General features: G+C 34.5%; 1 protein-coding gene across 1 annotated transcript in view; it reads left to right on the top strand.

The window, feature by feature from the left end:
• Positions 1–21,993, top strand: part of KHDRBS2 (KH RNA binding domain containing, signal transduction associated 2) — a 583,766-nt gene that overhangs the window by 216,464 nt on the left and 345,309 nt on the right. Inside the window, exon 3 of the mRNA XM_015136629.3 lies at positions 19,922–20,038. Within this exon, the coding sequence (XP_014992115.1) occupies positions 19,922–20,038 (117 nt within the window). The remainder of the gene's footprint in view (positions 1–19,921; positions 20,039–21,993) is intronic.

Consider the following 21,993-nt stretch of genomic DNA (forward strand, 5'->3'; position numbering starts at 1 on the left):
TCATAAATAGCTCTTATTATTTTGAGATACGTTCCATCAGTACCAAATTTATTGAGTTTTTAGCATGAAGGGCTGTTCAATTTTGTCAAAGGCCTTTTCTGCATCTATTGAGATAATCATATGTTTTTTGTCTTTGGTTCTGTTTATATGCTGGATTACGTTTATTGATTTGCATATATTGAACCAGCCTTGCATCCCAGGGATGAAGCCCACTTGATCATGGTGGATAAGCTTTTGGATGTGCTGCTGGATTCGGTTTGCTGGTATTTTATTGAGGATTTTTGCGTCAATGTTCATCAGGGATATTGGTCTAAAATTCTCTTTTTTTGTTGTGTCTCTGCCAGGCTTTGGTATCAGGATGATGTTGGCCTCATAAAATGGGTTATGGAGGATTCTCTTTTTTTCTATTGATTGGAATAGTTTCAGAAGGAATAGTACCAGCTCCTCCTTGTACCTCTGGTAGAATTTGGCTGTGAATTTGTCTCTTCCTGGACTTTTTTTGGTTGGTAGGCTATTAATTATTGCCTGAATTTCAGAGCCTGTTATTGGTCTATTCAGAGATTCAACTTCTTCCTGGTTTAGTCTTGGGAGAGTGTGTGTGTCCAGGAATTTATCCATTTCTTCTAGGTTTTCTATTTTATTTGCATTGAGGTGTTTATAGTATTCTCTGATGGTAGTTTGTATTTCTGTGGAGTCAGTGGTGATATCTCCTTTATCATTTTTTTATTGCGTCTATTTGATTCTTCCTGTTTTCTTCTTTATTAGTCTTGCTAGTGGTCTATCAATTTTGCTGATCTTTTCAAAAAACCAACTCCTGGATTCTTTGATTTTTTGAAGGTTTTTTTGTGTCTCTATCTCCTTCAGTTCTGCTCTGATCTTAGTTATTTCTTGCCTTCTGCTAACTTTTGAATGTGTTTGCTCTTGCTTCTCTAGTTCTTTTAATTGTGATGTTAGGGTGTCAATTTTAGATCTTTCCAGCTTTCTTTTATGGGCATTTAGTGCTATAAATTTCCCTCTACGCACTGCTTTAAATGTGTCCCAAAGATTCTAGTATGTTGTATCTTTGTTCTCATTGGTTTCAAAGAACATCTTTATTTCTGCCTTCATTTCGTTATGTACCCAGTAGTCACTCAGGAGCAGGTTGTTCAGTGTCCATGTAGTTGAGCCGTTTTGATTGAGTTTCTTAATCTTTAGGTCTAATTTGATTGCACTGTGGTCTGAGAGACAGTTTGTTATAATTTCTGTTCTTTTACATTTGCTGAGGAGTGCTTTACTTCCAACTACGTAGTCAATTTTGGAATAAGTGTGATGTGATGCTGAGAAGAATGTATATTCTTTTGATTTGGGGTGGAGAGTTCTGCAGATGTCTATTAGGTCTGCTTAGTGCAGAGGTAAGTTCAATTCCTGGATATCCTTGTTAACTTTCTGTCTCATTGATCTGTCTAATGTTGACAGTGGGATGTTAAAGTCTCCCATTATTATTGTGTGGGAGTCTAAGTCTCTTTGTAAGTCTTTAAGGACTTGCTTTATGAATCTGGGTGCTCCTGTTTGGGGTGCATATATATTTAGGATAGTTAGCTCTTCTTGTTGAATTGATCCCTTTACCATTATGTAGTGGCCTTCTTTTTCTTTTTTGATCTTTGTTGGTTTAAAGTCTGTTTTATCAGAGACTAGGATTGCAACCCCTGTTTTTTTTGTTTGTTTGTTTTCCATTTGCTTGGTAGATCTTCCTCCATCCCTTTATTTTGAGCCTATGTGTGTCTCTGCACGTGAGATGGGTCTCCTGAATACAGCAAATTGATGGGTCTTGACTCTTTATCCAATTTGCCAGTCTGTGTCTTTTAATTGGAGCATTTAGCCTGCTTACATGTAAGGTTAATATTGTTATGTGTGAACTTGATCCTGTCATTATGATATTAGCTGGTTATTTTGCTCGTTAGTTGATGCAGTTTCTTCCTAGCATCAATAATCTTTACATTTTGGCATATTCTTGCAGTGGCTGGTACTGGTTGTTCTTTCCCATGTTTAGTGTTTTCTTCTGGAGCTCTTGTAGGGCAGGCCTGGTGGTGTAAAAATCTCTCGGCATTTGCTGTTCTGTAAAGGATTTTATTTCTCCTTCACTTATGAAACTTATTTTGGCTGGATATGAAATTCTGGGTTGAAAATTCTTTTCTTTCAGAATGTTGAATATGGGCCTGCACACTCTTCTGGCTTGTAGAGTTTCTGCTGAGTGATCCCCTGTTAGTCTGATGGGCTTCCCTTTTTAGGTAACCCAACCTTTCTCTCTGGCTGTCCTTAACATTTTTTCCTTCATTTCAACTTTGGTGAATCTGACAATTATGGGTCTTGGAGTTGCTCCTCTCATGTGTCTTGGAGTTGCCCTTCTCGAGGAGTATCTTTGTGGCATTGTCTGTATTTCCTGAATTTTAATGTTGGCGTGCGTTGCTAGATTGGGGAAGTTCTCCTGGATAGTATCCTGCAGAGTGTTTTCCAACTTGGTTCCATTCTCCCTGTCACTTTTAGGTACACCAATCAGACATAGATTTGGTCTTTTCACATAGTCCCATATTTCTTAGAGGCTTTGTTCATTTCTTTTTACTGTTTTTACTTTAAACTTCTCTTCTCACTTCATTTCATTCATTTGATCTTCAATCACTGATACCCTTTCTTCCAGTTGACCAAGTTGTTTCCTGAAACTTGTGCATTTGTCACGTAGTTCTCGTGTCATGGTTTTCAGCTCTGTCAGGTCATTTAGGGACTTCTCTACATTGGTTATTCTAGTTAGCCATTTGTCAAATCTTTTTTCAAAGTTCTCCCTTCTTTGCACTGGGTTCGAACTTCCTCCTTTAACTCGGAGAAGTCTGATCATCTGAATCCTTCTTCTCTCAACTTGTCAAAGTCATTCTCTGTCCAGCTTTGTTCCATTGCTGGTGAGAAGTTGCTTTCCTTTGAAGGGCGGGAGATGCTCTGATTTTTAGAATTTTCAGGTTTTCTGCACTGCTTTTTCCCTATCTTTGTGGTTTTATCTACCTTTGGTCTTTGATGATGGTGACGTACAGATGGGGTTTTGGTGTGGATGTCCTTTCTGTTTGTTAGTTTTCCTTCTAACAGTCAGGACCCTCAGCTGCAGGTCTGTTGGGAGTTTGCTGGAGGTCCACTCCAGATCCTGTTTGCCTGGGTATCAGCAGCAGAGGCTGCAAAGGAGTGAATATTGCTGAACAGCAAATGTTGTTGTCTGATCGTTCCTCTGGAAGCTTCATCTCAGAGGGATACCCAGCTGTGTGAGGTGTGAGGTGTCAGTCTGCCCCTAGTGGGGGATGTCTCCCAGTTAGGCTACTGGGGGGTCAGGGACCCACTTGAGCAGGCTGTCTGTCCTTTCTCAGATCTCAAACTCCGTTCTGGGAGAACCACTATTCTCTTCAAAGCTGTCAGGCAGGGACATTTAAATCTACAGAGGTTTCTGCTGCCTTTTGTTTGGCTACACCCTGTCCCCAGAGGTGGAGTCTACAGAGGCAGGCAGGCCTCCTTGAGCTGTGGTGGGCTCCACCCAGTTCGAGCTTCCTGGCTCCTTTGTTTACCTACTTAAGCCTCAGCAATAGTGGGTGCCCCTCCCCCAGCCTCGCTGTCACCTTGCAGTTAGATCTGAGACTGCTGTGCTAGCAATGAGGGAGGCTCTGTGGTCATGGGACCTTCCGAACCAGGTGCAGGATATAATCTTCTGGTGCGCCATTTGCTAAGACCCTTGGTAAAGCACAGTATTAGGGTGGGAGTGACCCAATTTTTCAGGTGTTGTGTGTCACGGTTTCCCTTGGCTAGGAAAGGGAATTCCCTTCCCCCTTGTGCTTCCCGGGTGAGACAATGCCTCGCCCTGCTTCGGCTCTCGCTTGTTGGGCTGCACCCACTGTCCTGCACCCACTGTCCAGCATGCCCCAGTGAGATGAACCCGGTACCTCAGTTGGAAATGCAGAAATCCCCCATCTTCTGTGTCGCTCATGCTGGGAGCTGGAGGCTGGAGCTGTTCCTATTCAGCCTTCTTGGAGCTGCCCCTCCAAGGCCAGTGATTTTCTAATGCCAAAAACAGACAAAGATAGAAAAAGGAAATTATATATCATTATCCCTTATGAATATATGTGTAAGTCTTCATCAAAATACTACAAACCAAATCCAGCACCTATAAAATGGATTGTGCACTGTTACAAAGAGGGACCTCCCAGGGATGCAAATTGGTTTAACATCTGTAGGTCAATTAATATAATATACCATAGTAATTAAATAAAGAGCAAAAACCATATGACTCTCAATTGATAGAGAAAAGGACTCTGACAAAAGTTAACACCTTTTCATGATAAGACACAAAAACAAAACAAACTAAAAACCCTAGGAATAGAAAGGAATGAACTTATCCAGAGAAAGGGTATCTATGAACTATTCACAATTAGCGTTATACTCAATGGTAAGAGACTGACTGCTTTCATCCTGAGACTGGGAATATGACAAGGAAGGCAAGTTTTATTATTTCTATTTGACATTGTGCTGTATGTTCTATCTGACACAATTAGGCAAGAAATATAAATGAAAACCATCCAAATTAGAAAGGAAGAAGTGAAACAATTTTTATTTGCAACTGATATTACCTTATATGTAGAAAATACAAAGAAACACACTAAAAATGCTATTATGCCATTACTCTTAATGGCAAACTGCAGTTACTTTTGCACCAACCTAGAACAAATAAAAAATGTAGCAGATTTGTGACACACTAGATTAGTATACAAAAAAAGGTTGCATTTCTATATAATAGCAATGCATATTCCAAAAATTAAATTATGAAACTATTTTATTTATAATAATATCAATAATAAGAGTAACATTCCTAGGAATAAATTCAACAAGAGAAGTATAAGGCACATGTATTGAAAACTAAAGAATATCACTGAAAAAAATTAGAAACCTATAAATAATGGAAAATTATAACATTTATATATCAGAATATTAATACACTTGACCTTTGAATAACATAGGTTTGAACTGTGTGGGTTTATTTATATGCTGATTTTATCAATAAATGTATTTTAAAATATTTGGAGATTTGCAACAGTTTGAGAAAACTCCAGATTAAACCATATAGCTTAGAAATATCAAAAAAATTAGGCATGTCATCAATGCATAAAATGTGTGTAGATACTAGTCTACTTTATAATTTACTACCATAAAATATACACAAATTTATTATAAAAGGTAAAATTTATCAACATTTACTCACATAAACACAGACCATGATACCATTCTCAATTGAGAGAAATGTAAACAAACATAAAATCCTAAGTGCATAAAATTAATGGCAGTACACACTATCCTATTGTAATAATTTTATAGCCATCTCCTTGTTGCTATTGCAGTGAACTCAAATGTTGAAGGTATCCATTTTACATGTTGTGTAATGTTAATCATCTCTGCATGAGCAATTTGTCTCTCAACAAAATTGCATATTCCAGTGAAAAGTGATCTCTCACTGTTCTGGTGTATTTCTCATTGTGTTAAATGCAATATCATAAACCTTGAATAACACCATGAGACCTATATGAACTGCCACTAGTGATCCTGGAAGTCCTCTCAGAAAGCAAAGAAAGGCCATGATATTACAAAAAAAAATAATAATAACTTGATATATACTGTTATTGAGTCCTGTAGCTGCGGTTGCCTGCCATTTCACATAGACTATTCATCTTCTAAACAGATGACATAAACTTATGGATGGATACATGTCATAAATTACTACAAATGTATTTTCTGTTCCTTATGCTTTTGTTAGTAACATTTTCTTTTCTTCAGCTTATTTTTTATCAGAATATAGAATATAACACATATAACATACAAAGTATGAGTTAATCATCAAACAAATTTATAAGAAAAAAACAAACAACCCCATCAAAAAGTGGGCAAAGGATATGAACAGACATTTATCAAAAGAAGACATTCATACAGCCAACAGACACATGAAAAAATGCTCATCATCACTGGCCATCAGAGAAATGCAAATCAAAACCACAATGAGATACCATCTCACACCAGTTAGAATGGCAATCATTAAAAAGTCAGGAAACAACAGGTACTGGAGAGGATGTGGAGAAATAGGAACACCTTTACACTGTTGGTGGGATTGTAAACTAGTTCAACCATTGTGGAAAACAGTATGGTGATTCCTCAAGGATCTAGAACTAGATGTACCATATGACCCAGCCATCCCATTACTGGGTATATACCCAAAGGATTATAAATCATGCTGCTATAAAGACACATGCACACGTATGTTTATTGCGGCACTATTCACAATAGCAAAGACTTGGAATCAACCCAAATGTCCATCAGTGACAGACTGGATTAAGAAAATGTGGCACATACACACCATGGAATACTATGCAGCCATAAAAAAGGATGAGTTTGTGTCCTTTGTAGGGACATGGATGCAGCTGGAAACCATCATTCTTAGCAAACTATCACAAGAACAGAAAACCAAACACCGCATGTTCTCACTCATAGGTGGGAACTGAACAATGAGATCACTTGGACTCGGGAAGGGGAACATCACACACCGGGGCCTATCATGGGGAGGGGGAGGGGGGAGGGATTGCATTGGGAGTTATACCTGATGTAAATGACGAGTTGATGGGTGCTGACGAGTTGATGGGTGCAGCACACCAACATGGCACAAGTATACATATGTAACAAACCTGCACGTTATGCACATGTACCCTAGAACTTAAAGTATAATAATAATAATAAAAATAAAAATAAAAAACAAAGTATGAGTTAATCAACTGTCTATGTTATCGTTAAGGCTTCCAGTCAACAGTAGGCTATTAGTGGTTAAGTCTTTGGGGACTCCAAAGTTATATGCAGATTTTTAACTACACAAGAGGTCAGTTTCCCTAACTCCCATGTTGTTCAAGGGCCAACTCTATTGCTAAGATGACAAATTCAATCCAATCTCTATCAAAATCCCTAGTATCATTTTTCCAGAAATTTACAAGCAAATCATAAAATTTTTGGATTGAAATATAAATAGCCAAAACAATCAGGAAAATGAAAAACAAATTTAAAGAACTCAAACTGTTAATTTCAAAATATACTACAAAGCTACAATATTCAAGATGGTTTAGTATTAGCATAAAGATAAAAACAAAGACTAATGGAATAGAATTGAGATTCCAGAAATAAATCCATAAATCTGTGGCCAACTGATTTTTTTATAGTAATACCAAGATCATTCAATAGGGAAAGAATAGTGTTTTCAACAAATGATACTGGGAAAACTGATTAGTCACATGTCAAGCAATGAAGTTGGAGAAGTACCTCACACCATACACAAAAACTAATTCAAAATGGATCATAGATCTTAATATATGAGTTAAAACTATATGATTCTTGTAGGAAATCATAGGAGTAAATCTAGATTAGGCAGTGCTGTTTTAGATATGACACCAAAATCACAGGCAACAAAATAAAAAAGATTAGACTACTAAATTTTTTTAAAAAGTTTATGCTATAAATGACAGTCATCAAGAAAATGAAAACACAGCCCAAAGAATAGAAGAAAATATTAACAAATCTTGTATCTGATAAGGGTCTTATAGCCAGAACATGTAAATAACTCATATCTCAGTAAGAAAAAAAAAGCTAAAACTGGATATATAATCTGCATAGACATTTATCCAGGTAAGTATACAAATGGTCGATAAACATATGAAAAGATGTTCAATATCATTTTCCATCAGTCGACTTCAAATCATAACAACTTCACATCCAACTAGGATTACTACAATCCAAAAACCAACAATTACAAGTGTTGACCAGGATGTGGAAAAATGATCCCACATGCATTACAGGTGGGATTGTTAAATGTTGCAGCCACTTTGGAAAACAACTGGATGGTTCTTCAAAATGTTAAACTTAGAATTCCCATATAATCCAGCAATTCTAACTCTAAACATAAGAGATAAAAGCATTCAACTCACACAAAAAGCTGTACACAAAATTTCCTAACAACATTATTATAATAGCCACAATGTGGACACAACTCAAGTGTCCACTGTTAAATAAATAGACAAACCAAATCCACATAATTGAATATTTTCAGCAATCAATAAATAAAGTTCCAACACGTGCATGAACCTAAAAGACAGTAGGCTAAAGGAAAAGCCACATGTTGTATGACCATATTTAAATAAAATGTGCAGACTACGTACAGCTAAGCAAATGTATAGAGATGGAAGTAGATTAATGGATGTTTAAGTGTAGGGGTCCAATGGGTAGTAACTAAGTATTAAGTATGGGATTTTTTTACAGAGGACTTAAACATTCCAAACTTAGATTTTGGCAATAATTGTATAACCCTGTGAACTTAAAAAATTGATTGTACACTTTTAATGAATTAATTTTATGGTATGTAAACTATATATCAATACATATGTTTAAAATATTCAAACCAATAGTCTGAGACTTTCTGGAGGGTATATATCATATAATGATGAGTTAGCAGCCATGACAATTTAAATTTATCAGCAGAGCTCTTAAGACAGTCTTTAGTTTGGACAGAGCCTACTGTCTTACTAGAATCATGTACAAACATGAGACACATTGAGTTTAATATAGAGCATTTCTGTTTCTGGTATAACAAACTTCTTTTAGAATATGTAGTACCTTTACTATTTTCTAAAACCACTAAGTGGGTATTAAGGAAAACTTAATGGGTATTAAGAAATTTGGACTCCCCGTTTCGTTTTCTAACAGATCCATATCAGTTTCAGTTGAGCATTTCAGAAAAGCGAATAGGAATACTAACTGGAATTGGGTAAAAAGTAACCTAAGTAATCTGCTCAGTCCCCAATTCTCTATCTAATTGAACAGATTGAAAATATTTAAATGATATGCTAAACAATTTGCTGTTGTTCCTTAAAAGATTAAAGTTAAGTTAAAATTTAAAACTTAAGTTACAAAAATAACTTCTTAATTTACTCCTACTGCTGAATTAATATTTAACCTTAGGAAACTAGAGGCGTATCTTTTTTATAATGGTTAGAACTGTCTGTATGGTGTGCAAGAAAATAGTAAACAATACTATAGTTAATTTTTAAGCAGCCCAAACCTTGAATAATCTAGATACATCCAGGAAAAAAAAAAAAAAAGCAATTACTTATTTTAAAATGTTTCAGTTGGAAATGAATTTGTATTTAGAATGTAAATTCCATAGAGCCAATGATTTTCGTTTCATTTGCTTCTATGTCCCCTAGAAAAGTACCTGTCACATAATGTATGCTCAATAAGCCCCTCTTGATGGATTAATTTGTCCTTATCAAACATAAGCATATGTATTTATTTCATGAAATTATATAGAGATGGAAAACTTCTTTAAAGAACAAACATCTCTAGTTTGCACATGTAAGCACAGCATACAAGGGACTTATGTGACATTTAAATAAAAGATTTACTTGGAAAGCCAAGATTTCATCTGATGCAATAATGAAAAATCTGATAGCTCCGTTATGGCTCATTTAAAGAAAGTCAAAATCCTAAAATATAAGAGTGCAGTTGTCATTAAGATGTTAGTTTTATGACTATTTGAAAGGCTACAGAAATATCTGTTAAGTATTAAAAGGGCAAAGATTTAGATAAAAATAGAATTGTGCAGCCACATTTCACTGTACTGAGTGTACATTAAGTCTTGTACCTCTACAGATGATTTTATGAACTGTATAGCACTCTAGAAACATTTGTATTCAGACAATTGGATATGCTGAAAAAATTAGGGTTTGGTTTTGAGCTGTAGTTATAATAAAGATTAGGGGTGTGTGTTAATGTAATAGTTTTTACTTAACAATGATATGTTAAATGAATCTTTTTAAGTACAAAGTTGAGTTTGGAGAATGTAGCCCTAATACAGTTGGATAAATATGGCAAAGACGTGTCTTTGAACACATTTAAAGATTTTCCACACAGGATGAAATTCATTTAAAACATGACCAAATTCTCTTTAGATGTCTCTATGAAAGAAAAATGTGATTAACATACACAATAATGCGGAAACATAGTAAAGAATTGTTTATAGCAGAATGAACGGTACATGAATTATGTATGTGTTGATATTATTAAAATTCATGTTGAATCATTTTTATCAACATATTCTCATTTCTTTGTTATTTCTGTAAAACATGGATCATTCTGTAAAGTATATGATTCTAACATAGACCATGTTATTTTGAAACATCTGGGGCATATATCGATTAAGTACAGAATATATCTAATCAACAGATTTGAAAGGACCCACATGTTCATACTTAGTATGAATGGATTTTATTATCCAACTATGTGTACATTCTTCAAATTCAAGTGTTTTCTTCAATAGAGCAATGCCAAGTGGGATTTTTGGGTCTTATAGCAGACAAGAGCAATTGTTTTTAATACTTCTGGTAGATATTTCTCTTTTAAATTTGTTTTAGTTCATATATATATATAGAAAGAGAGAGAGAGAGAGAAAGAGGGAGAGACAGACACCTTTAGTGTTTGATTTTGTAATGTTATACAAATTATGAGATTAAGTGTATTGTAAGGTTGGTATCTTAGCCTAGAATCATCATTTTTCCTAATTGCCAAATCCAATGAATTATTTCACTTTTTCTCAAACTCAAAATTACTCCCATCTATAGCCTTTGCTGTCATGATTGTTTCCAGATTTCTATAGTTCTTTATGTAGTCTTCCAATCCTCAAACTGCAGTCAGACTTTAAATTTACATTTAAAGTCAGCTTTAAAGGTAAATGTTAATCATACCACAGCCTACTTCCCACTCACCCCAAGCCCATCCCTCAATTCAAACCCTTCAATTGAGCTACATTGTTTTTACCTAAAGATCCGAATTTTCAACAGGGTCAATAAGTTCCTGAATATTTTTTTTCTGTATCACCCCTTCAAAATGAATTACTTTCCATTTATCAATTTTGTTATACTCTTGGGGTTTCTCACATGTTATTCCTTATGCCAGGAAAGTCCCCATCAGTGCCCTTCTCTCCTGTCCCTGCCCCAACTTCTCATGCATCTTAAACGCTAGAGAAATGCTTCCTTTCTGGGGAGGGTTTCCTGCTGATTCTGGTTATACATTCCCATAGAATTCTAGACTTTACCTTGCATATAGCTAGGCACATAATTGTCATATGATACATACTTGCTGATTAACTGATTTATAAATTTTTTTTCCTTTTTTTTTAAATTTTGTATTCTTCTAGAAATTATTTACCCTTCCTCCTTATTTTTTCTTCAAATATACGTGTTCCTCAAGTTTGTCTCCTGTGCTATCCTTCTCCCTTAGCAATTTCATGACTTGAAATAGTACCCCTGTATAGAAAATTACTACATATATATTTTCATCTCAGATTTCTCTCTCAAGGTCTACCCATACATGACTGCTAGGTTTCTTCACTTGGAAGGCATCTGAAATTGAATATACTCCAATTTTTTCTCCAACATTTTTGTTCCTATATTCCGTAATTGTATTAATGGTACACTACCTTTCCAATCACCTGTGATTAGAATTTATTTTGATTACTGCTTCACACTACTCTCTTCATATTCCCTCCAACTTAATATAATAAATTACCATGTCTTATTGAGGGTACTTCCTCAGTCTCACCTTATCTCCTTTTCTTTCTTCTGTGGTCATCATTCTGCTTCATGTTCCCATTATCATTTATTGAGCTTACACCAAGCAACTTCTAGTGGGCTCTGCCATCTTTAGCTTTTTCCTGCTTCACTGCATCTGTCCCATATGTTTTCCCTTTTTGGAACTTGTGTCTGTCACTGCCTTTTTCCATGCCCAGCTTCAAGCTCCCTATTCAGTGCTCAGTGCTCAACACACAAAAAAACTTTCTAACTTTTCTATATGGAAATAAATTTTTTCTTCCTTTGAATTCTCATAGCACTTAATCTGTACTTCTTCTATGGCACGATTAGTTTTTTGTTTAAACTACAATTTAATTGTTTATGTACAGCCCCTTTCCCCTCAGTGGAGTTCTAAGTTTTCTGAAAGAGGTATTTACGTTTGGTTCTTTCATAAATTTACTGAGTCTCAGGTGTTAAGAAAATGTGGTTACTAGTGAGTGACTGAATTGATTTTTATATGCATTTTACATAAATATTTTATTTTATATAAATATATCTATTGAATAAAATTATATTTGTGGTAATATATTGATATTCACTTTAATGGTTAATTCTAAATCACTCTGCTTTTCTTCTCTGTTTTCTTCAATACTCATCATTGTCTATTTTGCTACATTAGAATTAGTTTTCTTTGGTAGAAACCTCTGTAAATTCCAAATGAAATTAATTTTACAGGCATAGCTTGATGTTTTCGTAGTAGAATAAAACAATGTTCTACTCTATTCTAGTAAAACTTCAGTCCCTTGCTCACCAATGTTTTTTGATGATTGCTACTATGAATACCTGAAGTGTTGTCATTTCCTCTCTATTTATACAAGAAGAATATTTTTGGTCTGTGACTATGGTCCCACTTAGTGCAATCTGCCCCAAATAGCTTTAATTTGTTTTAATGGCAACAAACACAAGGATAGAGCACTAAAGTATGATTTAATGTTGAGTTCCCAAAGCACAGAACAGTCGCTCTGTGAATTCCTACTGATTAAAAAGGGGATCCATTCCCAAATCAGGAATGTGATGGACATGAAAGTAGCATTCCAATATTTTCAAGTGTTAGGAGAAAAGGAATTTGAGTGTCAAGAAATGAAGGAATTCAAGAACAGCTGTATTAAATGAAAAATGAAGCCTTCTCTCTGCAGGAAAGACTGGCAGGTCAGGAATTGCTCACAGGTGATGCCAGTGAGAAACACTGGCCTTGCATCACATAGCAGATACAGTTTCAGTGCCCACACAAAGTGAAATAAGAGTAGGTGGATTGCCTATCTTCTTAGAGAAAGCACAGAGTTGATGGAATTAGTTTATAAACATGTGACCAGAAAAATGCCATGTGTAAAAAAAGAAACGGTTTTTTTAATGTGAGTATTAATGAAATAATATCATGAAGAATTTTAAAATGTATATGCCGAATATTATTGATGTGACTTAATTTTAAACTGTTCTTGGCTAAACTATCTTTAAAATGTCTCTAAAATATTTTTCTTAAAATGGCCTGACACTTATGATAAGCACTTGTTTTGCCACCAATTATGTTTTGTTGCTTTTCAAATCCATTGAAATACGTTATTTTGGTTTATTTTACTTGTAACACAATTTAAATATTTGCTTTTAGAAAAAAAGTCAAAAATGATTAAAATTACCCAAAAGACTTTTTTTAATAGACATGTTATTATAAAACAACTGTTTAATGACAAGCATAAATGAATTTGACTTATACAAATTTAATTGTCTTAACACACATGTGAATAAAATACCTGGAAATTATTTGAAGATACTTAATCCACTGAAAACACAGCTGTACTCACTCTGTTAAGCCTTAAGAATCTTAGACATTCCTAAGTTACTAAATTATCGTTAAATATTAAAGACACTGGTGTATAGTGTTTGATTTGTTTTCTGTCTTCAAAAGAGGTTTACTTTTAAGAAGAGGTTAGAACCAATTGCTGACTGTGAACTGATAATTCACCTGTCATGATTATGTCAATTGGTTTTGTTTGAAGGGGAACTGAGCATAGGTTGAAAGTAGATGGAAAAAATCTTATTAGAACAACTTTTGTGTTGACTAGTTTTAGTTTATCTTAAAATAAATTTCCAAGAACTAAGAACAGCATCAGAAATATGTAACCAGCTTTGTGATTACTCCTAATGCTTTCTCTCACATAGAAATGGTATCTGATCTTTCATGGTTTTCCATGAAAGCCTTCTGAGCCTTTCCAGAGTGTTGTCTCCAAAAACTCCAGAAATTGTGGAAGGGGTAGAATCACATAAATAGACTTAAACTGTGACAAGTAAATACTTTTGAGCAAGGACAAATGGTAGATTGTACTTTTATAAATTTTACAACACACACGTTAAAAGAAAGGTTGCTTACTTAAAATACTTTTTTATTGTTAATGTTGCTCATAAAAGCTCATAAAAGCTAACTTTCTCTCACTTTGTGAAACTCAGTTTCTGATTATACAACATCTTCATTCTACTGGCTCTTCATGTTCTATTTTAATAGTTAGAGTGTGTAAAAGAATTTAAGGGCATGATTCTTTTGCAGCTTCACAGTTTGGTTTCAATTTGATTATTGCTTAGAAATAAAATGACTATTGAAATAGAAGTGTTGGGAAATGTGTCACAAGAATCAAGGCAGAGAATAGAAAATTCTGAAAGTAGGTACCACATATTCTGTCAATAACCTGTCCTTAGCCAGGATTGTGTGAAATTTTCTCTTTTCATAGTCTTAAGCATTCTTGGTGGAGATACCACTTTGGATGATTTGGTATTTTTGAGTTTGATGTTTTTCTGTCATCAATAAATACAACTCAATCATGATGTATTTTGTACATACAACAGGCCTTGGCTATGCTACTATTTTGCCAAGTGGGTTTTTTCATGTTATTTTTTTTTTTTCTTTAATGAGTGGCTTTGGTCTGTATATTTCCTTTTCTGATTTGGTTTTGGTATGAAGGTTATATTCTCCTGTTGAGTTATTGGATATTTCTCCATTTTTTTTCTCTGGCGCATAGATTGGAATGATATATTTCCTATAAGACTAAAGAGGTCCCTTTGTGCAACTAATGGGACTGGTATTTCTTTGTAGTACATTTCATTATGATTTTTTGCTGATTTTATTTTTTAATACATTTTATTGTATATATTTAAGGTATACAACATGATGTAATGGGATACATATAGAGAGCAAAATGTTTACTGTAGTGAAGCAAACTGACATATCCATCATCTCACAGTTACCCATTTTTTTTTTTTAGTTTTTTGGCAAGTGCAGCCAAAATCTACTTATTTAGGATGAAATCCAAATACAGAACAATTTTATTACCTATAGTCTACATGGTGTACACCAGGGGTCCCCAGTCCCTGGGCTGCAGACCTGTACTGGTCTGTGACCTGTTAGGAACCAGGCCACATAGCAGGAGGTGAGCAGCTAGCAAGCCAGCATTAACGCCTGAGTTCCACCTCCTGTCAGATCAACCCTGGCATTAGATTCTCACAGAAATGGAACCCTATTGTGAACTGCGCATGCAAGGGATCTAGCCTGTGTGTTCCTTATGAGAATCTAATGCTAGATCATCTGAGGTGGACAGTTCCATTTCAAAACACCCCCACCCTCCTCCACCCCCACCAGTGGAAAAATTGTCTTCCATGCAACTGGTCCCTGGTGCCAAAAAGGTTGAGGACTGCCAGTGTATACTCTGTCTCTAGACTTGTTCATCCTACCTATCTCCTACATTTTATCCTCTGACTTACATCTCCTTATTTCCACCCCAACCCTGGTAAACGGTTTCATTTTCTCAGTATTTTTTTTCAGATTCCATATATAAATGAGATCATCCATATTTTTCTTTATGTGTCTGGCTTATTTCACTTAACATATTGTCCTCCAAGCTCATCCACATTGTGGCAAAAATGGCAAGTTCTCATTGTTTTTCAGGCTGAATAATATTCCACTATATTGTTTCTTTTTCCATTTGTCTGTCAGTGGACGCTTAGATTGTTTCCATATCTTTAGTATCATGAATAATGCTACAATAAACATTAAAGTGCAGGTATCCTCACAAGGTGACTTTTATTTCCTTTGGTTATATGCCCAGGAGAGGGATTGTTGGGTCATATAGTAGTTCTATTTTTAATTTATTTAGAAACCTTCATAGAATTTTCTGTAATGGATATACCAATCTACATTCCCATGGGCAGTCTACCCTTTTCTTCTCACTCATGTCAAAATTTGATATCTTTTGACTTTTTTGAAACAGCCATCCTGATAAGTGTGAAGTGGTATCTCATAGTGGTTTTGATTTGCATTTTCTTGATTAATGATGTTGAGCATCTTTTCATATACCTGTTGTTTATTTTTATGATTTCTTTTATTAAGTGTCTATTCAGATCTTTTGCCCATTTTTAAATGTTTTTCTTCCATTGAATTGTCTTAATTCATTATAAATTTTGAATAATAACCCCTTAGTAGATGTGTGCTTTGCAAATATTTTTTTTCCCAATTCCAGAGGCTGTTGTTTCGGTTTGGTGATTGTTTCCTTTACTGTGAAGGGGCTTTTTAGTTTAATGTAGTCCCGTTTGTTTTTGCTTTTGTGGCTTGACCTTTTGGTATGACATCCAAAAATTCTTTACCAAGGCCAACCTTCAGAGGTTTTGAACCTATGTTTTCTCAGAAATAAATCTAAACATATACAGTGGACTGATTTTTTTTTTTTACAAGGGCACCAATAGAACACAATGAGGAAAGGACAATCTTTGCAATAAATTGTGCTAAAAAAAAGCTGGATTTCTATATGCCAAAGAATGAAATTGGACCTTTATCATATATCATATGCAAAAATTAACCCAAAATGGATGAGATCTAAATGTAATAACAGAAACTCTGATGTTATTTCAAAAATATTTTTACATGAGTTTTTATTCTTTCATTTTGTTTTTCACATTCTCAATTGAAATGCTATTTGCATACAATGAAATAATAGTTCCTAAGAGTGCAGCTTGATAAATTTTAATAAAAGTATACCTCTACCTCCAACAAATATAGAGCAATTCTGTCACCCCAGATGTTTCCTTCATGCCACTTTCCAGCCAGTTCAACACCAGGCTCTGTTCCCAGCATACAACCACTCTTATGAACTCTAACACCATATATTATTTTTGCTGCTAGAATTTTGTAATAGTGGAATCTAACATGATGTATTCTTTTATATCTGGCTTCTCAAATGTCTGTTAGATATACCCAGGTTGTTATGTCAATCAGTGGCTAGTTCCTTTCTGTTTATGTATAAACTTGTTTATCCGTTCTTCTAGGACGAGCACTTGTTTACATTTGGCTTAATGGTGATTGTGAATAAAATGTCATGAACATTCACGTGCAAGTTGTTTTTATGAACATATGTTTTTAATTCCCTTGGATAAATACTTAGCAGTTGAATTACTGGATCATAGTGGAACTGTATGTTTAACTTTATAAATAACTGCCAAATCTTAAAATGATACTGCTGTATCATTTTAAATTGCCAACAGCAATTGCACTAGTAATTCCACATCTTCTTCAGCATATACCATGAGTTTTCTTTTAGTTTTAGCCATTCCGAGGTATGTGTATATGTGTGTGTGTGATTTACCATTGCTTTGATGGAGTTCTTTATAGATTATAGGTATTAATCATTTTTCAGAAGTAAGGAGTGTTTTCTCTCAGCCTGTGGCTTATCTATTCAATATTTAAATGAGTGTTTGCATCAGAAGGAATTTTTTTTTCTCATCTTTTTTTTTTTTTTTTTTTTTTTTTTTACTTTAAGTTCTGGGATACATGTGCAGAATCTGCAGGTTTGTTACCTAGGTATACGTATACACATGCCATGGTGGTTTGCTGCACTCATCAACCCATCATCTCCATTAAGCATTTCTCCTAATGATATTCCTCCCCTTACCCCCACAGGCCCTGGTATGTGATGGTCCCCTCCCTGTGTCCATGTGTTCTCATTGTTCAACTCCCACTTATGAGTGAGAGCATGCAGTGTTTGGTTTTCTGTTCCTATGTTAGTTTGCTGAGAATGATGGTTTCCAGCTTCAACCATGTCCCTGCAAAGGACATGAACTCATCCTTTTTTATGGCTGTATAGCATTCCATGGTGTATATGTGCTGCCATATTTTCTTTATCCAGTCTCTCATTGATGGGCATTTGGGTTGGTTCCAAGTCTTTTCTATTGTAAACAGTGCTTCAGTAAACATATGTGTGCATGTGTCTTTATAGTAGAATGCTTTGCAGTCTTTTGGGTGTATACCCAGTAATGGGATTGCTGGGTCAAGTGGTATATCTGGTTCTAGATCCTTGCAGAATCACCACACTGTCTTCCACAGTGGTTGAGCTAATTCACACTCCCACCAACAGTGTAAAAGCTTTCCTAAAACTTCACAGTCTCACCAACATCTGTTGTTTCCTGACTTTTTAATAATTGCCATTCTAACTGGCATAAGATGGTACTATCATCAGAGTGAACAGGCAACCTACAGAACGAGAGAACATCTTTGCAATCTACCTGTCTGACAAAGTTCTAATATCCAGAATCTGCAAGGAATATAAAAGACAAATTTATAAGAAAAAAGAAATATCATCAAAAAATGGGTGAAGTATATGAGCAGACACTTCTCAAAAGATGACATTTATGCGACCAACAAACATATGAAAAAAAGCTCATCATCATTAGTCATTAGGGATTTTTTTTTTTTTTTTTTTTTTTTTTTTAGTGTTCTTTGCTTCTTCGTTAAGTAATCTCTTCCTAGCCTAGGTTCACAAAGGTTTTTCTAATGCTTGCTTCTTAGAATCTTTATAATTTTAGTTGTCACATATAGTTCTATGATCACTCTCAAAATAAGGTTTGCCTAAGTGTGAAAGAGGTCGTGAAAGGTTGTTTTTTGTTTTCCTTCTTTTTCATACAGATATTTAATTGTTTCAGTACCATTTGTTGAAAACACTTTACTTTTCAAATTTGGTTGCTTTGGCACTTTTGCTGAAAATAAATCAACCACCTATGTATAGTCTTTTTGGGCATTATACTATCCCATGTCTATTTACCTATACATACAACAATCCATACTCCAGGACAAAATTGAATAAATGTGGTAAGAACAGATATCTGTCTTTTTATCCTGGACTTGGGGAAAAAAACCTGAGTTTTATATCATTAACTGTGGTGTATTTCTTACTGAGGGATTATGGCGAAAGAAAGAAAGGAAGAAAGGGAAGAAAGAAAGAAAAGAAAGAAAAAGAGAGAGAGAGAGAGAGGGAGGGAGGGAAAAATCTGATATAAAAAGCAATTTTACTTAGTCATGCTTATCATTGTTCTTTGTGTTCCCAAGATAGTTTTTGGTGCATTCTATGTTCTTTGTATTTTTTAATTTATTCAACGAATTATAGCACAAATTATTACCTTGGTCATTCAGTTTGGTAAGGTTCCTTTAGTAGCTAACATAAATGCTTTCATAACTGCTCTTAGTTCACTTGCTCTTATTAATGTTTCAAGATGATTAAGCAAATTGTGTGGAGCCCTAGAATTTTTCATTTAGACAAAGTGTTTTGTATATATGCTTTATAAGTACTGTTTTTAAACTTTTATATGCTCACATATTTTATTTACTAATCCTAAAACAACTCTTTAATAGAGACAATGTAAGATTGAAGAATAATTGAGTCCCTTTATTCCTGATTATGAAAGTTGTAATAGAAAGTTATGGACACCAGACAATGCCTAACAAACTTGAATATCAAACTTTATTTTAGATATCAATTTAAATATCAATTTTAAAATATTGATTGCAAACTTTTACAATTTTGCAGGTTTATAGACTTATGTTAAAATCATCTCTTATTTCAATAATATAATTTGAGAGAAGAAGCCTTTAGAAATTCTGTAAACCAGCATGATTCTCCTTAATTTCTTTCCTTAATAAATGATTCATTTGATTATATATGTAAATGGTATTTTCAACATACTTTTGACTTAGGCATTGTTTTAAGAAGAGATATAGCTTTTAAAATGAGTGTTAGATTAGATATCTGAAATGGTTTGGGGTGTGTGTGTGTGTGTGTTTATGGCATGACTCTCTTCTCAGTGGTAAAGTTTGAAAAACCTATAACCCATCAATTATTCTTGGTGCAAATAATCACTTTATTGTACCTTAAAACAGACATTCTATTGATTTTGTTTCCTAGTTCAATTTTGTGGGGAAATTGCTTGGACCAAGAGGAAACTCCTTGAAGAGGCTACAAGAAGAAACAGGTGCTAAAATGTCTATCCTGGGCAAAGGATCAATGAGAGATAAAGCCAAGGTACTGAACTTTGAATCTGATATTTAACACATTCAGGAGGTTACCTACAACACTGATGGCCAAATTTACAAGCATGCCTGAACTGCTCTTTCACCATTTCCTGTGATTTCCGTCTCCTGGGATCACCCTGTGCCACTTTCTGCTATCTCTGCTGTCTTCCTAAAAATCAATTATTGGCCTCCCTTCTTTTTCTTTTCAGAAGTATATTCTGTATTTTCATTTTCTTTAGTCCTTTGTGTAGGTTGCTATCAAATCGTTTCACTTTTTCTGTGTCCTCTGTAGGATGTTTCTATATGTCTGTGTTCATTTTCTTTAATTCCCCGGCTGGTTCCTTTTTCTTTCTTCAATCATATCACCTAATCACATCCATTGTATCATTCTCTCATTTAATCTCTCTGCTCTATTTCACTTGGATCATCTTACCTGAAGCAATTTCAAATACTTACCTGCAAATCTAAAAGAATCCTGCTTATTTCTTGAAATGTTTCAATGATATTAAACAACTCACCTGACCCCCAAAAGAACAATAAGCTAAGAGATATATCAAATTTGATGTTTGAAATGATTTATTTCACATCTGAACTACATTATTTCTTATTTTATAAAGTGTTAGCAATTTTCTCGGTGTTAGAATTCAGTGTTTGGGAGAAATGACAATTTGTAGAGATTTATTCCAAAAGGATCTTTGAGAATTCACTGGGAAAGGCTGGATGTGTTTGGTAATATCATTTGACCAGGCCACACACTTATGACTTGGTAATGTTATTATGGAGAATGAAATGTTCAAATATTTATTTTTGACTATAAGAATCCTTAGAAAATTGCTCAAGAGTCCTGTATCTGTGTTAATGAGACATATTAAATGAGGAAATTTATAGGGTGAAATGTCACTGAACTGGTGAATGTATCATACATAAGGTATCTTCACTGTAATAAGTCTACATTAGGAGTCTGGGCAAAACTCTATTTGGGCGCTTTCTCAGAATGGTTCAATAGTCAACTGTAGAAAGTCACAGAAGGAATGATTTTTACTAGCCCTTTCTTTGGGATAACTTTTGATTACTCTATACTGTGTACAATTTCAGCAACAACTACATTCTTGCCAACCCTCCTGCCTCTAGATATCTCCGACGACACTTAAATATTGTAAGTATTTAAGAGGTGAGCGCACCAGCATCTAGACATGAGATAAGCTTTTGTCTCTGCCACAAGTTTAGATTTTCTTTATATAGGAGGAGAAAATGACACATAATAATCTATGCCTGTACTTTCATCTATTCTTTAATATTGTTTTTGTTATGAATTTCCCAAATACTTCATGCTGTTATATTATAAATTTCATACTGTGCGTTCTTATAGTCTCACACATTCTTTAAGATTTAAGTTTGTCATCGTCTCCCCAGCATGGCTTCCCTGAACTCCTAAGTCCTCTTTTATCACTTAACACATTTTATTGTATCTGTTTATCTCCAGGATGGAGAACTGTTCTAGTTAGCTTTGCACATGCAGAATCTCCATGTGGTATTTCTATATCTTTTAAAACAGATGGATGCATATTTTCTATTCTCATATATTTGTACATTTTTTCCTGTTCATAAAGTTTTAAACTAGATTTCTTTTTCCCTATGAGCATGTTATCTACCAGCAAAAGTACTGGAAAATCCAATAGGAAACAAATTTGCTTCTATTAAGATTCCATTAGGTTTAATTTACTCATATTACCTGTTACTTACAATTCAGTTTCTTAATACTCTTTGCGTGATCCATCATGTTTGACTATGATTTGAGTGTTTTCACTTTTTACCAAATTAAATAAAATAAACATATTAAATAATAATAATATATTGCATTGCAAAATATTTTTTAGAATCTAGATAAGGCCTTTTTTTCATTCGTTTTTTATTGTTGTTGTTGTTCCACTTGCTTGCTTTTGAATGATAAGGTCTTAACTTTCT

Source organism: Macaca mulatta, chromosome 4, assembly GCF_049350105.2.
Source record: "Macaca mulatta isolate MMU2019108-1 chromosome 4, T2T-MMU8v2.0, whole genome shotgun sequence".
Lineage (NCBI taxonomy): Eukaryota > Metazoa > Chordata > Mammalia > Primates > Cercopithecidae > Macaca > Macaca mulatta.